The sequence below is a fragment of the Neophocaena asiaeorientalis genome, unplaced genomic scaffold (assembly GCF_003031525.2).
Source record: "Neophocaena asiaeorientalis asiaeorientalis breed wild unplaced genomic scaffold, Neophocaena_asiaeorientalis_V1.1 scaffold44, whole genome shotgun sequence".
In the NCBI taxonomy this organism is placed as follows: Eukaryota; Metazoa; Chordata; class Mammalia; order Artiodactyla; family Phocoenidae; genus Neophocaena; species Neophocaena asiaeorientalis.
The window spans coordinates 1,237,446-1,252,848 of record NW_020173678.1 but is presented as its reverse complement, the minus strand read 5'-3'; the positions used below and the strand labels follow the sequence as shown (position 1 = coordinate 1,252,848).

Here is a 15,403-nt window from a genome sequence, read left to right as displayed (position 1 = left end):
GGGGGGGGGGGGGGGGGGGCCTGGGCCTTCCTTCCTCGCCCCTCCCACGTGGCCCCAGAGGCATCTTCACTGGGTCGGAGGGCACCCCAGGGTCTCTCCCACCTCTGCCGGCCTCTGACTCTGTCTCCCGCCCCATCTCCCATCTTTCGACTCAGACTGCCGAGCGTGGAGGAAGTGGAGGTCTCCCCCCGACCACCCCTAGACTCCAGCGGTGAGGACGTGTGGGCCGTCCTCAGGGCACGGCAGGAGCGGAGGCAGAGGCAGCGGGAGGCGGAGGTCGCACAGGCCCCCGTCCGGGAGCAGCTGGACACAGAGGAGGAGGATGGCGCGGGCACTGGGCAGGCCGGGCAGCTGCCCCCAGCGCCCGAGAAGGAGCTGGGGCTGCTGCTTCGCCGGAGACTGAGCCGGGAGCAGCGGAGCTCCTGGGTCCGGGAGGAGGAGAGCTTGGTGGGCAGGGAGCCGGGAAGCAGCAGGAAGGGGAGCTCAGAGAAGCCCTCTGCCCCAGAGAAGACATTAGCGCCCGAAAAGAGCCTGGACTCCAAGGAAGTCTCCACCTCCGGGAAGACTGCCAGCCCTGAGACAGTGTCTGTGTCCCAGAAGATTGCGGTGTTGGAGAAAAGAACCATCTCGGGAAAGACGGTTCTGGAAAAAAAAAGTGTCTTGGAGAAGCTGCCGTCCCCAGGGAAGACGTCAGACTCAGAAAAGAGACTGACGTCTGAGAAAGCAGCAGTCTTTGAGAAGACCCCGGCCCCTGAGACGCGGCTGGCCCCAGCGAGGGCGGCGGCCCCAGGGCAGCCCCGGGCCCAGGAGCTGCCAGCCTCTGCGCAGAGCCTGTCCACCCCCAAGGGGCAGGGGAGGGCCGGCCCCAAGCAGGAGCCCCCGTCCTCGGCGGGGCTGTCGGGGCAGGGGGCAGAGCGTCCGGCTGGGACTTGCCACCTCCCACCCATCACTCTGCAGGTTGGCGGTGCCCCTGCCCTCGCGCCCCCCGCCCTCCACCCTCCCTTCTAGTCCTGTCCTCCCGCCTCTAGGCCAGCCTCGGCAGTTCCCTCTCCCTACCTGCTCCACCACGACCCGGGGGCGGGGGCATCAGCTGTGCAGCGGGGAGCACCTGGTACCCCATACCACATCCTCAGCCAGGGCCCAGACTGCAGGCCCTCATGGACCCGTGGGAAGCCTCAGATCCTTCTAGAAGTCCCCCTGGAAAGCCCTGCCTGGTGGCCTGGCCCCGGGACTGGGTCCGCCATCCCCACAGCAGAGGGGCAGGAGGCACGGGACTGTCTTGCTACCTGCCTCCCCCTGCAGCTCCTGGGATGGGCCAGGCCAGTGGTGCCCCCGTGGCAGCTCGGGATTGGGGTGCCCTGGCCTTCCGTGTGATACTCCCTCTTCTCCATCCAGATGAAAATCCCCAGCAAGGAGGACAAGGAGGACACACCCTCGCCCACCCAGGCCACCTACAGCAGCTCCCTGAAGCGCTCCAGCCCCAGGACCATCTCCTTTCGGGTGAGGCCCGGGTCCCTTTGTCTCCCATTCGCCGGAGGGCATGCCGAGGAAAGCAGCCCCCGTTACGGCCCAGGGCCCTGGGTTAGACACCAGGGACGTTGTATGCAGGCACAGGGCTTTTGGGTGCCCGAGGGTGGCCGAGAGCAGATGGGGTTGGATCGAGTGAAGCACCGGTTAATGTCTGGAGGCGGGTGTGGACGAGACCCAGCAGCCCCAGGTGGTGGGCACAGCTAGCCTGCAGGAGGGCGGCGCAGGTGGACTGCGGGGAGAGCCATGGGCTGTCCCGGTGCCCGCCGCCCTGCCTTGCCCCAGGAGTACAAATCACGTGGACTGGGGCTGGTCTTGTCGCTTTACACCAGGATTTACTCCTGGTTTCTCTGTTTACTGGGTCACTCACTCACTTTTTGACCGTGCGCTGTGCCAGGCCCTGGGGAGAGGCAGGAGACCTGCTGCCGGCCGGTGCCTGTCCCTGCCCTTGCCCTACGGGGCTCCGGGCGGTGGGGAAGCAGGCAGGAGGCAGGTGGTCGCAGCCTCCCCAAGAAGACCTGGGGGCGTCAAGGAGGGGCCGCTGACCCGGCCTGGTGGGTGGGGCCGTGTCCCAGACCCTTTAATGGGGGTTGGACTGGGGGTTGAACGGAGGTGGGGGAGGCCCCAGGAGGGGGATGTGTTCTGACAGCTGAGCCCTCCCTTGAGGAGGCCGCGGCTGACCCCACTCATGGGCACCTTCCCTCTTGTTTCAGATGAGCCCCCGGAGAGACCACTCAGAGGCGGCCTTAACCCGCAGGTCAGGGGCCCGGAGGCTCTGTCCTCTCCGCTTGTGCCGCAGGGTTAGCAGGAGGGACTGAGGCCCGAGATGTGGCGCAAGGGAAGGGATGGGGGGAGCTGCTTGGAGGAGGCGGGGCTTGGGCGGGGCTGTCCTGAGGCACAGGGGTACGCAGGGAGACTGACCAGTGCAGGAAGGGATGAAGCCGCTTCAGCAGGGGCGCGGGCGCCAGGGACTCTGCAAGCTTGACGAGCGCTTCCACCTCCCCCCTCCCCCTGCCTCCGCCCACAGCGTCCATGCAAGCAGCTGGAGGACTGTGTGTTTTTCTAAACAACAACAGCAACAAATGGGGTCTGAAGAGTAGCTGTGCACATGCATTGCATCCGTCTGCCCCCAGACTATCTCTAGGGCAGCAGTGCTGGGCGAGGACTCGGGGTGGGGATGGGTGCTGGGGCGCAAGGTGGATGAGACCTGCTGCTGCCCTCGAGCAGCTCACATCAGACATGAAATGTGCAAGAGCCCCGCAGCACGGAGGTGCCGGGATGGGCATGGGAACTGACGGCTGGAGCCCCTCATGGCTGCGGGAGCTCGGCCCTCGAGAGCTGGGGGCTCTGTCCCAGGGCGATTGGCATCTGAAAGGACTTGAACTAGAGGGAGATTTCCCAGCGGAAGGAAGCTTTGAATCGAGGGGCCAGCACGAGGAGGCATGGAGTATGACCCACACGGTGTCCGGTTGGCCGGCTCCTCGGCGTGGTGTCAGGAGGGCAGGCACCGCCAGGTCATGAGTCTTGTACGCTCGTCCAGTGGCCTGAGGACAGGTTGGGGTTGGTCGGGGGTGGGGCAACCTGGTGGCTGGTGTCCGGCTGAATGGACTGTTTCTAGGGAGGACAGGGGAGTCCCCGGAGTCTGTAGATCGTCACCTTGGCCAAGTCATTATGGTCTCACTCGGTGACTGAGGCCACTTTCTCTTTGCCGAAGCACTGGGGGTGTGGGCGCAGGCCCGGTCTCCCTTGGGGCGGGGGGTCTCACCTGGCTTGTCTTGTCCTACCTTTCCGTCCCACAGCAGCAGCGTGAGGATCCCAGCCAGCTCCTTCACACTGGGCCAGAAGCTGGAGAGATACCACACAGCCGTACAGGTGGGTGGGGCCGGGCGCCTGCCCTGCGTGGTGGGCGTGGTCGGCGCCCACCCTCAAGGCTCAACGGCTTGTGCTCTCTGCTCCCAGAGATCAGAGTCAGTCAGGTCTCCGGGCCCCTCCCGCGCCGAGTTCTTGGTGGCTCCCGTGGACGTGGCCAGCAAGCGCCACCTCTTTGAGAAGGAGCTGGTGGGCCAGGGCCGGGAAGGAGCAGCCTCCGGCCGGAAGGTGAGTGGCTCAGGCCGATGAGGCTGGGTGTCTGCAAATCCTGGCCCCTGGCCTGGGCAGCGCCAGACAGCTCTGCGTCTTCGTGCGTCAGTTTGGGAGAACCTGCCGCTGACTTGAGTTCCCCGCCACTCGTGAGCCCCCGTCCCCCTGGCTGTGCGCACAGCCCCAATGCGGGGCGGCGGGCCCGGCGCCCTGGGCTGGATGGGTGTGGGCAAGGTACAGGCCTCCGGAGATGCCCAACCGACCCCGACACGGAAGCTCTCTTTTCAGGAGAATTTGCGGCTCTCGGGGGTTGTGACATCGAGGCTCAACCTGTGGATCAGCAAGACGCAGGAGTCAGGAGATGGGGACCCGCAGGTACCTCCTGAGGCCTCACCACGGGCCCTTTCGTGGCAGAATGACCTGCCAGAGGAGGGGCAGCCCCAGAAGTAGTGGACGTATTCTGGGCGTGGGGACGGCGTTGGATAAGCCTGCGGGCCGGAAGGCAGAGAGGAGGAGGGTCTGGGGTCCTCCCTCGGGAGGGGGAGGGGTCTGGGGACCCCTGTGCCGTAAGCCTGAGCCTCTGGTCTCCGCCATGATGCCTGCAACCAGGAGGTGCAGAAGGAGTCGGCAGCCGCCAGGAGGATCCAGTGGAGGAAGAAAGTGGACTCCCTGGATGCCAAGGTGAGGGCAGGGGTGGCCGCCCCGCGGAGACGCCACACGCCCAGCGCCACGCACACCGACTGGCCTGTGTTTGCACAGCCCCGTTCTCAGGCTGGGTTGTCGCAACCTGCGGAGGGCTGGCTGCACCCTCGTCTGGCTTCGCTTCCCCACAGCTGTGCGAGCCCCTACCCCCCTCAGCCAGCAGATCTGGGGCCTCTGGCCCAGTGTGGGCACGGGGCTTGGGGAAAGGGGTGCTCCCTGTCCAGCCCTAGGAACCCGTCTTGTGCTAATAGCCCTTTGCCCCGTAGGTGTGAGAAGCCTTGTCTCATCACCCCGCTCCCTTTCTGCCTTGGACCTGGGACCAGGAACGTCGGGGGCACTCAGCCAGCTCCTTCTCTGCCCAGCCTCTGGGGCAGGTGTGCCTGGCCCCTTGTCCTGCTGTGGGCACAGCAGATCCTGGGCCCCAGCGCCGGCCTAGGCACAGCACGACTCTTGTCCGCACCTCAGGCCTCGGCGTCCTGTCCGGAGACGGCTTTTCCTGCTGGCCCTTTCCAGGGACAGGGGCACCGTCCTGCAAGAAGCCCCGGGTCCCTGCCTGGTCTGAGCCCAGCAGGTGTCTCCGTGTACCTCTCAGAGGCCGGCCAGGCTGGAAGCATCGCACTGTCTTCCCGGGCCCCGTCCCCTGCTTTGTTCTCCCTCACACCCCCACCTGCTGCTCTGGCCAAGCCATCGTGTGCTCCCCTCCCGCTGTTCTCAGGAAAGAGGTGATAAACTCATTCACTCTCAGGTGTAAGTGACTGATAATACTTTAAAAACGCTTCCTTCCCGGAGGCTTTGCTGTTAATGGGGACCTCCCGCAGTGTGCGGGGAGGGCTGTTTGGCTGCGGGCGTGCAGGGGGGAGGCGTTGCCCTCATCACTTGTCCTCATGTTTAAGGGGGTTGCTACCCAGTTGTCTAGCACGGTGACTTGAGGGGGGGCAGAACTGCCACAAGCAGTGCCAGGCCTGCAGTCACATCCCAACACACACGATCCCCAAATCCGGTCCTCTGTTCCTCTAACGTCATGGCTCCTGTGGACTCGGCGGACACTGGGCCAGCTGAGAATCTAGGCCAAAGCCAACTCAGAAAGCCTGGGGCCTGTCAAAGCCCTTTGTGCTGTAGTGACAAAGGTAGACGTGTGCGGGTATGTGTGCACACAAGCGTACGTGTGTGTGTGTGTGTGTGTGTACGTACACACACACGTGTACGTATTTTCTTTTAATCGTTAGAACTAAATTAGAACTCCGTTCCCAAGTGCCCCGGAGCCAGCTGCGGGAACACAGGTGCAGAGCCCACGCCCCCTCTACCCCCGGCCCAGGCCCACCTGGGAAACCCCAGGGCTCCTCAGAGCACAGCTGGAAGGGTCACCAGGCCCCCCAGCCTGTGGGGCGGACACACCAGCCTTGTCCAGCCTCTGTGATTCTGAGTGAGGCTCCTGCCTTGCATCCTGGGGTCCAGGGCACAGGAGGCCCTCGGGGCCCTGTCCGTGACCCCAGGCTGGCCCGCCTCCCACAGGTGGGCTTCCTGTGGCCGGCCCTGTGCCTGCCCGGAGCCGGGGGTCAGCAGGACCTGGAGGGCCTGCCTGGGATGCCCGCACCCGCTACCGACTCGAGTTCCAGGACGAAGCCGGGGGCGGGGCAAACACTGCCCAGAGACGCGGGCCCTGCCAGGCGGGCCCTGCCAGGAGCTCGGGGTTCAGACAGGCGACCTGCAGGATTTTGAACGCTCTCGTTCTAAACTTGGGAAAGTCCCAGCAGGGGAATTTGTCCAGCACAATCGTCCTCTAAACCCTCCCTCCAGCGTGGAGACCCGAGAGCGGGCCGAGGGGCTCCGCTTGGTCCTGGGGATCTGGGTGTCCGGTAGCTGTTGCCCTCGGGGGTGGAGCCCTTGGTGCCCGCACCCGCGCACTGGGGTGCCCGTCAAGGGCTGACTGCCGGGCAGGGTGTGGGGGACAGCACCCCACGACTCCTGCCCCCTTGCACTCGTGCATCCCGCACACGAGGACCCTGCACGCACCCTTATCGGGGGATGGATGCACGCCCAGGATGACTTCAGCTGGCGGCAGTGTGAGGACAGAGTGTGCAGCCTGGGGGTGACTGGGCGACAAGGTGGGGGGAGGCCCCTCGAGGAGGTGACAGCCCTCTCCCTCCAGGGACAGAGCAGGCCCCCTTCCTTCCTGCCCGGAGACCCGGGACCTCACAAGCAGCCTCTCCTCCTGCGGGTCCTCAAATGTGCAAGCACCATACCAGCATCTGCTTCTTCCAGTCAAATCCTGGCCAAGCACCATCTGTTTTCTCTTCGTTCCCCTCTACCATTAGCACGAGGAGGTGACGTTACATCTGTTTGCAGGGACGGGGCGTCCACGGCAGGTCGGATGTGGTGGCTGGAGGGTGGCTAGACTCACCGGCTGAGCGACTGCCGCCCACGGTCCGAGTCAAGTTCCCACCTTAGGACACTTACTGAGGGCCTCACACAGTTAGTCCACAGATGCCGAGAACCTACCAGCTTTTCCCCGTGGGGATCCAGGTGGCCAGATCTCTGTCCCAGGCATCCGTGCAAGCAAATTACGTCCCACTTGAAGGACTGTTGCGCTCACAAGGAACCCACTGAAGTAGCTCGAGTTAAGGGAGGACTTAGGAAAAGCGATTCCTAAATTCCAGGAGATTCCAGGCCAGGACACAAGGCGAGGCTAAGGTCCTGGTCGGCTGCACCAGGAGAGCGGGGGATGGGGCGTCCCCCCCTGTTTCCCGACAGCTTGGCTGCACTCACTGTTCCTCCCTGATGCCCGGGAAGCCGGCAGCAGGCTTGTGGCTTCAGCCTGCCCCGCCTCGGATCTGCTGGCAGTGTAAAGGGCCACATGGCAGGGATTGAGCCTGGAGGTGGGGAATCAGACCGCTGGGCTCGGAGGCCACCGGGGACCATGGAAGGACAGTTTCAGCTGAGTGACGCGGCAAGTCTGATGGCGGAGTGGGGGCGGGGCATGCGGAGGACCCTTTCAAGGGCGTCGGTGGTGGATGCGGCACGTGGCTCCCGAGGCAGCCACGTATGTGCGGGCAAACCCCAAAGCCCTGGACGCTGGCCTCAAGGACCTTGTGATCTCGTGGGGTTAGCAGACGATAGGACGCTGGCCTCAAGGACCTTGTGATCTCGTGGGGTTAGCAGACGATAGTCCCGTGTGGCCTCACTTTAAAGCCATAGTGGCGTGAACTTCCACCGTCTTCCCCGCCCCTCCACTCAACCAGCTGCCCCTTTGAGGAGAACCCTCATTCTCGGCTGGATGTCCGACCTTGAACCTGACCTCCGGTATTGGGTTTAACCCCTGCGCAGTAAGGAGGGCTTGCCACGTGGCTTGGGGGGTCAAGGAGCAGACCCACTCTGCAGATGTGCTCGCTGAGGCCAGCCCAGCCTGCCTCCCCCACAAGGCTGCTCGTCCTGTTAGAAGCGGCCAGTCGCCTGGAAGGCGCCTTCACCCGCAGCATCACTCCAGTCGAGCTGCAGACAAGCCCTGCCTCTGCTCCCGAGACCCCCGCCCAGAGACTGACCAAGTGCCTTGTGCCCCCGGCCCCGCCCCCAGCCTGCCACCCCGTCGTCGCTGGCATCCACTGTATTGGGATTCTCAGGAGGGACAGCTGGTTTGTGTTACATGCCTGCTGCCTCCTGTCCCCTGCCTATCTGTCCTGGTTTTAAATAGCTTATCTGAGCAGCTGGACGACCACATGGGCTTATATGGCCTGGGGTGCCTGTTCCCTCAGCCCTGTCCCCGGCACCTGCCAAAGTAACAGCCAGCGCCCCGCTCCCCCTGCCCCCGCCGCCCCCCCCAGGGTGTCTCCCGGCACATTCCTCCACCGCGGGGCTTGGCTCCCGGCCGACCGCGTGTCTGCTTAAAGCCCTCTCCATCCCCTGCCCTCGTCCAGACCCTGCGAGGCCGCGGACACCGCAGGACCCGTCTTCGGCAGCTCCTGCTCTGGGTAAGGCTCGGGCAGACTCTGGAGAGCGGACGGGAGAGTCCCCGAGTCCTCTCTGAGAGGGTGTCGGGGCTGGGGGAGGCCCCGTTCCCCTGGGTGCTTCCGAGGAGGTGTTGCAGGGACAGGACTCTGAGACTAGTTTAAAGGGCCCTCAGGGAGAGGTTGGAGGCTTGGGTTTGAGTCTGAGATCTGTCAACGAAGGGTGGTTTTGCTGGAAAGTCTTGGATGAGCGGCTTTCCATCCCCGGGCCTCAGCTTCCTCATTGGTAGGAGGGATAGATAATTGCCAGGCCTCTGAATACATGGTGCTCCAAGCCATGGGGACTCCCCCTCCAGGCAGAGGGCCCCTGAGGCTTCCCAGGGAAGGGGTCCCTCTCGATCCCCAGAGAGCAGAGTGAGGCCTTGTTCTCATCAGTCAGAACAGTCCTTGTGGCCGAATTCTCTTTTCCCGGAATTCAGACACTGTCCTGAGGCAGCGGGGGCCCCTGGAGGCCCCTCCAGGCAGACACGGGGTTCATCCGCCCTCCCAGACCCAGGACTGCACCCCTCCCCAGGCAGGGCACGGGCTGAGCAATGGGGAGAGACCCCCTTGGGAGACCCCTTCATGGGGGGCGGTGAACCCAGCTCACTGGGTTAGAGGGTTAACCCTGAGTCCAGCTGCCCCCCACCACAGGGTCCCTACGAGTGTGACCCTTGCCCCATCCACCTCCATACACCCTGGGGAGAGCGCTTGCTCTAAGCTCCTCCGGAGGGAGAGCCATTCCCTCTTCTCCTGGGCAGGCTGAAGACAGACTGGGAAAGGGGCTGCCTGGAGCGTGGGGAATTTCAAAGCCCATTCCTGTCCTAGTGCAGCTGGGAAGCACCTGACCTCCTGAATTCCTCCTCTGACCCGGGTCTTGGGTCTTATAGGGCAAGGCCTCGTTCTCTCCTGGCAGAAGAGGAATCTGAGAGGATCAAGTTGCCCACTGCCCCTGGCCTAGCTCTGCTGGTGGGCTAACAGCTGCAGGCTTAGGAAGGTTCCAGTTGAATGCTGGGGACAAGGGCTGAGGGATGGGACCCCCATCCCTCTGTTTTATAGACAGGTTAACTGAGGTCCAGAGAAGTTAAGTGACTTAACTAAGGTCACACAGCAAAAACTGGGTTTTAAACCCAGCTCTTTTGACCGCCTGGCCAGCATTCTCTCTGCCTTCTATCATTTTTTGCTTTACTCCCCAAGAAATGTGCCCCCACTCTCTTGGCTGTGAGGGAGACCGGCTAGAAATCAGTCTGCGGTGGCAGGTGGGGGCCCGGGCGTGGGCATCCTGGTACCTCGCCTGCCGGGTTCTCGACTGCCTCCAAGCTGGAGCCCCGCCCGGCCCCATCGCCTTCCTGTCACCAGTCCCCTGAACAATTGTCTTGGCTGCGTCCTCTGCTGAAAGCCCCCCTCCCACCCCCCATGGCCGGCAGGCTATTTTTAGGAGCTGGACAGCGCTCAGAGGAGCAGGGGGCGGTCTCCGGGGCTGTGCCCGATGGCTCTGAGCCGGTGGGCGGGCGGGCAGGAGAGGAGAGAGAGACCCCAAGCCCCAGTCTGGCCACGCACCTTCCCTGGGAAACCTCCCTGCGCCAAGGTGACAGACTCCACCCGGGGTTCAGGGAGGGGCTCCCCAGTTCTCGGGCCACTGATTCTGGCTACTTCCCTGGGGCTCCAGGCAGTGCTTCATCTGCCAGACCCCCATCCCCTCTGGGCTAGGGGCTCTTCCCCTGCCACTCTCCCCGCAAGGCCCCATTTGAAGACCCTCTGGGGTATGTCTCCTCAGGATACCCTACACATCTGACATCTCTTCTTCTCACCCACTGCCACCCTCACCCCGGGGGAGCCAGCTTCTGTGCAGAACTCCCTGTGCCTGGCCCCGCCCTCACTGCCCCACCGACTCCAGCGAGGGGGGCTGGCGAGGGGGGCTGGCTCGCTGCAGCGCTCGCCCTGACCCAGCAGGACTGGACGAACTGAGCCAGGTTCAAAAGAGCAGCCGGTCCGAGGCTGCGGCGGTCTTCCGCCAGAGGGCCCGTGGGGCAGAGGCTCCTTCAGAACTTCTCGGCCTCAGAGGGGCTGCCTTGCAGTGGACATCACGCCACCCGCCAGAGTCGTGGCTCACTGCGTGTCCGCAGATGGGTGCCTGGGGCGGGTCTCGGCCGGGACAGTGGGGTGTGCAGGGACAGGTGGTGTGGGTGTGAACACCGCTCTCCGTGCCACTGTCACCGCAGGCTGAGTGGGAAGCTGGTGGCTGCTGCGCCAGGTGCCAGTGGGGCAGGGTCAGGAGCAGCCTGGCATCACCCCTTCGGGGAAAAGGGGACTGAGGTGTAGGGAGGTCAATGACCTTTCCAAGGTCACAGGCAAATGTGAGGTGGAGCCAGCGTTCAAAGCCAGGTCAGCCTCCCAGTCCGTGCGGGCAGTCTCCACCGCTCCCTTGGCTTCTCCCCGTCGTTGCGGGGAAGGGACGGTAAAACCCTTTCCTTGGTGTCAGCGTGGTCCTCACAGACCTCTGGGCCGGGCAGCCAGGATGCGGCCACTCTGCGCTTTGGGAAGATTTGCCCCAATGCTCAGCTGACAGGAGAGTCTCTTGATTTTCTGTTGCTAGTGCAGTGGGGGGAGAATCTCAAAACGAGAGCTTCCCCAGAGAAACTCCATTGAGCTGGACTTTTTCTTGAGCCGGTGTAGATAAACATGCTGCCGTGAGAAATGATATAGACCCACACCCACTTCCCAGTGTCCCCCGCGGTAACACTTGCACAGCCAGGACCAAATCACAGCGGGACGTGGAAGCACCATCCGTGATCTTACTCGGATTCCCCGCTCTCCTTCGACTTTGTGTGTGTGAGTGCGAGTGTGAAATTCCCTTCCGTTTTAGCCTGTGCAGGCCCGAGGACCCACCACCAGAGATACCGAGCAGTTCTAGAGCCACAGACGTCCCTCGTGTGCCTTTTCCTTCCACGCCCACCTCCCTCCCAGCCCCCGCAACGACCACCAATCTGTTCTCCATTTCTACAACTTTGCTGTTTCGAGAATGTTCCTTCTCTAGATGGAACCACATGCCTCGGCTTTTCCTCCCCCCAGGGAGAGTAATTCCCTGGAGGTTCGTCCGGGGTGTCGGCTGCACCCCCGGTTTGCTCCTTTCTGTTGACTAGTTACCGTCCATGCCACGCTGGGCCACTCCCAGGGGAGACTGCGTGGATGGGGCAGAGCTTCTCCCCTGGTTGCTGGGCAAGGCTGGCAAGGCTGGGGAGGCTTAGAGCTGGGGTTCAGACAGTCACCACGTGGTGCAGGGGTTGCTGTGCTCCCCGACAGAGGAGGCAGCGGGCTCTGCTGCCGTCACGGGTGGATAAGGGGCGGGTGGTCAGCGTCTCGGGTGGACTGCGGGCCCAGCGTTCCTCGCAGAGCCGGGAGGCCGGCTCCCCGCCCGTGCTGACTGTTCTTCTCTCCGGAGGGAAGCGGAGACCATGTCGGACGCGGAGGAGGCGGTGGACAAGTCCGAGGGGTGAGTACCGGGGTCATGCTGGGGGGCCGTCCCCTCTGTGCACCTGGCCTGGGAGATGCCCGGTTGTGGGCTGGGGCCGCGCCCCTCTGGGGGCCCCGGGAGAGCCGCACCCCTTCGTTTCGAGCCCTGTGCCTCTGGGCTGGCCCTCGGGGTTGGCAGTAAAGAGCCCATTCCCGGGGCAGTGGGCTCCTGCTGGGAGCTGGGCCTCCCGAGAACGGACCAGAGAGGTTCCGTGAGGACCCCGAGGCCACAGAGCGACCGTGCCCCAGGAATCCACCTCAGAGCCCTTGTAATCACTGCCCCGGGCAGCCGCTGTTCCTGCGCTGCCCTGTCCCCGCGCTGTCCCGAGTGCCGGGGAGGGGGCACACACTGGCGGCCAATCAGTCACCTCCTTGCGGGGAGTGGGTGCACAGAGGGACACGAACGCCGGCACGGCTTGGAGCCCGCGGACCTCCCTCCTGGGCGCGGAGCGTGGAGGGCCTGGGGGGGCTGCGCCTCCTGCGTGGACTTGGACCCCGGGTGGAGGGGGTGGGCAGAGCGCAGGGGACCAGCAGCTGAGCCAGGTTTCCTGGTGGTGGTCAGAGGTGGCGGGACCGGAGGCTGGGCCAGACCAGGCTGTGCGGGTGGGCAGAGCGGGCGGACGCCAGCACCCAGTGCGGAGGGCAAAAACTGGGGTCATCTTCAGGAAAAGGCCAGGGTGTGGTGTGTGGGTGTGGGGGGTGTGTACACGTGTGTGCAGCGTGCCCTGTGCTCCTGACGGCATCTCCCCTCGCACCGCAGGGAGCAGGAAGGTAAGCGCATGCCCCACGCTCACTGGGCAGGACAGCCTGCTTTGAAACTGATGGTCTCTTCTCTCCTCTCTTGTGGCCGCGTCTCATACCCGGAGCAGAAGGAACCATGGAAGGTATGGGGGATGGATGGCGGGCGAGGAGGGGTGGCGTGGAGGGAGCGCATGGTCCCCGCCTCTCACTCTCAGCTGAGCAAAGGCCCTCCACCAATGCCAGCTCCTAGCTGGGATCAGCCCGAACCCTTGTGCTCAGGTCTTGGGGCAAAAGGTTTAAACCTGTCTCTATCGCCCACCAGGTGATTCACACGGAATCACTGCTTTTTTTCCAATTAATTATTTTTGCTTTTTTTCTCTAATTTTTTTTTACCACGTAAAGTTTTAAATGCACGTAAAAGTGGCAAAAATAGAATAATGCACCCCCCACGCACCCATCACTCAGTCAACAACCATCAGCTTACAGCCCATCTTCTCTCACTTACTCGGTCTCTGCCTGGTATTTTAGAGCAGACGAATCCTCCCCAGACATCGTAACATCACCCCACGCTTACGTAGCTCAGTATGAATCTCTTAAAAAACATAGCCATAATAGCATGACCACACCTAAAAGCGTTCAGTTTGATGCTTTTTCAAATGAGATTATGAAGGTGTTCAGGTATCTGAGACACGTCACGTGGATGTGAAGACCTTGTCACCTGGCGAGGGTCCACTCTGACCCTTGGATCTTTGCCCTTTTCCTACTTGTTGATCATTTTCATTATCATGGTCTCCTCAGCGTGGTGTCCCTTCTCCCTGCGAGCACCTAACCTTCCCTTCTTCCTGAGCACTTGACACATGCCGGTGGTCACGAGGCCTCTCTCTGTCCCTACGGTGCCCCCAGTTGGCCCAGCATGGCCCTGGGGCCCCTCAGGCTTCTGCCCCCGGGGAAGGGTGGATCCTGCCCCTTAGAGGCTCAGCAGATCCTCAAAATCATCATGTCAGCGCATCGTGCATGGACCCTAGGGGGAGGGTCTCTGGGAGGGAACCGGGGGCCTTGGGAGCTGACCCAAGTTCCCGAGTCTTCTGGGGAAAGTGGGGGCATCTTGCATTTGAGGCTGTTCCAGGGGTACCTGACAAAGAGGAGACACAGAGACACTCACAGGAGAACCGGGGTGGGGGGGCCCTTGGGAGTCAGTTCTCAAGGAACACCACTCACATCAGAGGCTATTTGAATATTTTTTGAGTCAAAAATCTAGCTCCACCTTCAGTTGTGTTTCCTGCAGGGACTCTCCATACGGTGGGTTTTCCTTTGCTTTGGGGGATTTGCCAGCTCCTGGCAACAGGTTTTGGGGGGTGAGGTTTGAGCCATAGACTCTGGATTTGGTACCAATCTGCCTGCTACCCACAGCAGGACTTGGCTGTGAATTAACAAAATAATTCTCCACTGCGATGGGGGTCTGAGTCCCTGGAGCGTCCGCCTTGCTTGCAGTGAATGGACCACACCTGGCTCCCTGGTAGCTAAGTCCCCGGCTGGCAGCGACCAAGAGAGCGAGGTCTGGAAGGGTGTCACTAAGCCTACAGGATGGATAATCCCAGGACCTCTGCTTTCTTCAGGAGATAATAGCTCTACAGGCAGTTGGCCTTCCTAGAGAGGGAGTGTTGGGCCATGCTTCCTTGCATGGGGCAGCTTCCTTCCAAGTCTGCCCTGTGTCCGCCTCTCCTGGAAACTGGAGATGTCTCGCGGGTCCCTGAGAGGCTCCTTCAGGGTCGGGGTATGGAGGGGTCTGACAAGGGTGCGTTGTTCCCACTCTGGGGCCTCTGTCCCCGCGGGAGGGAGATGGGGGCCCTGGGGTCTGGAAGCAGGAGGTGGCCAGATACCCTGAGTGCCCCCGACGGCCCAGGCACAGCCAAGCATCACGGAGAAGGGAGTGCACTTATTTCCCCTTTGCCGACCCCTGAGGCTCAGGGAAGCCACCGGAGCGGGTCTAGGAGTTGGTGGGTCAGGGCCTGGGCTCCACGGCCCACACCCGTGCCACCATACGCCGTCCACTGCTGCCCCGTCCTGCTCCCAGGCTAACCTGTCTCGCCTCTCCCCTCGCGGCTGCCGCTCCCCGACCTCAGAAGAGGAAGCCTGGAGAGAGGACGGGACAGCGGTGCAGCTTTGCCTGTCCCTGTGCTCCCACCCTGTCATCCCAAGTTGCCCCCATGAGGAGGGCCCTGCACCGGGGTGGGGACCTTGGTGGAGGGCCGGGACCACGCGCCTTTCCGTGCTTTCCGAGAGGGACCCAGGCTGGCCAGTCCCCCACTCGCTCCAAGTCCAGGATCCAGAGGGGACCGATGTCCGCCCCGCTGCGCACACACTGTTCTGTGCTGGCTCCTCCCTCTTAGGGGACAGCCCCTGGGCAGGGTGGCTGGGGTGGGAGGGGCCTGGGGACAGAATCCTGGGGAGAGCAGCTGGGGGACTGGAAATAGCCCCAGCAGAAAGGACGGGACGTCAGCTTGCAAGTGTGCATGGCTGCAGGTGGACGGGGTGCGGTGGGCGGGCACAGACTCGGACTGAATTTTAGCGGGAACTTTCTGGTAGTGACGTCTGAGGATGTGGGGGCACCTGGGGCGTTCCCCTTGCGGGTGTTGGGTGCCCACTGGGCGAGGTGGGAACTGAAACCTCAGACGGGGTGGGAGAGGTGTTAACAAGATGGCCTGAAGGTGGACCCCACACCTGGCCATGTCCTTGCTAGCCAGCCCTCCCCTCTCACCCCTTCTGGAAGGATCTTCTTTGAGGTGAGGGTCCTGCAGGGATCAAAGAAGAGGACTCTTCAGGCCTCAGAGAGGACTCAGACCTAGAACAAGAGTGGAAGC

At 63.0% G+C, this 15,403-nt stretch overlaps 2 protein-coding genes across 3 annotated transcripts in view; both read left to right on the top strand.

Annotated features, from left to right (window-relative positions):
- The window catches only part of LAD1 (ladinin 1), a 13,365-nt gene extending 8,313 nt beyond the window's left edge, over nucleotides 1–5,052 (top strand). Inside the window, exons 3-10 of one of the 2 annotated variants that reach the window (XM_024749619.1) lie at nucleotides 156–957; nucleotides 1,396–1,500; nucleotides 2,241–2,284; nucleotides 3,330–3,399; nucleotides 3,487–3,624; nucleotides 3,895–3,981; nucleotides 4,216–4,287; nucleotides 4,575–5,052. In XM_024749619.1, the coding sequence (XP_024605387.1) occupies nucleotides 156–957; nucleotides 1,396–1,500; nucleotides 2,241–2,284; nucleotides 3,330–3,399; nucleotides 3,487–3,624; nucleotides 3,895–3,981; nucleotides 4,216–4,287; nucleotides 4,575–4,580 (1,324 nt within the window). In that variant the 3' untranslated portion in view covers nucleotides 4,581–5,052. Of the gene's footprint in view, nucleotides 1–155; nucleotides 958–1,395; nucleotides 1,501–2,240; nucleotides 2,285–3,326; nucleotides 3,400–3,486; nucleotides 3,625–3,894; nucleotides 3,982–4,215; nucleotides 4,288–4,574 lie in introns of both variants that reach the window. The other variant, XM_024749618.1, reaches the window with a different exon arrangement.
- Nucleotides 5,053–11,743: 6,691 nt separating this feature from the next.
- TNNT2 (troponin T2, cardiac type) overlaps nucleotides 11,744–15,403 on the top strand; it is a 10,494-nt gene continuing 6,834 nt past the window's right edge. Inside the window, exons 1-3 of the mRNA XM_024749634.1 lie at nucleotides 11,744–11,781; nucleotides 12,562–12,572; nucleotides 14,666–14,690. Of these exons, the coding sequence (XP_024605402.1) occupies nucleotides 11,744–11,781; nucleotides 12,562–12,572; nucleotides 14,666–14,690 (74 nt within the window). The remainder of the gene's footprint in view (nucleotides 11,782–12,561; nucleotides 12,573–14,665; nucleotides 14,691–15,403) is intronic.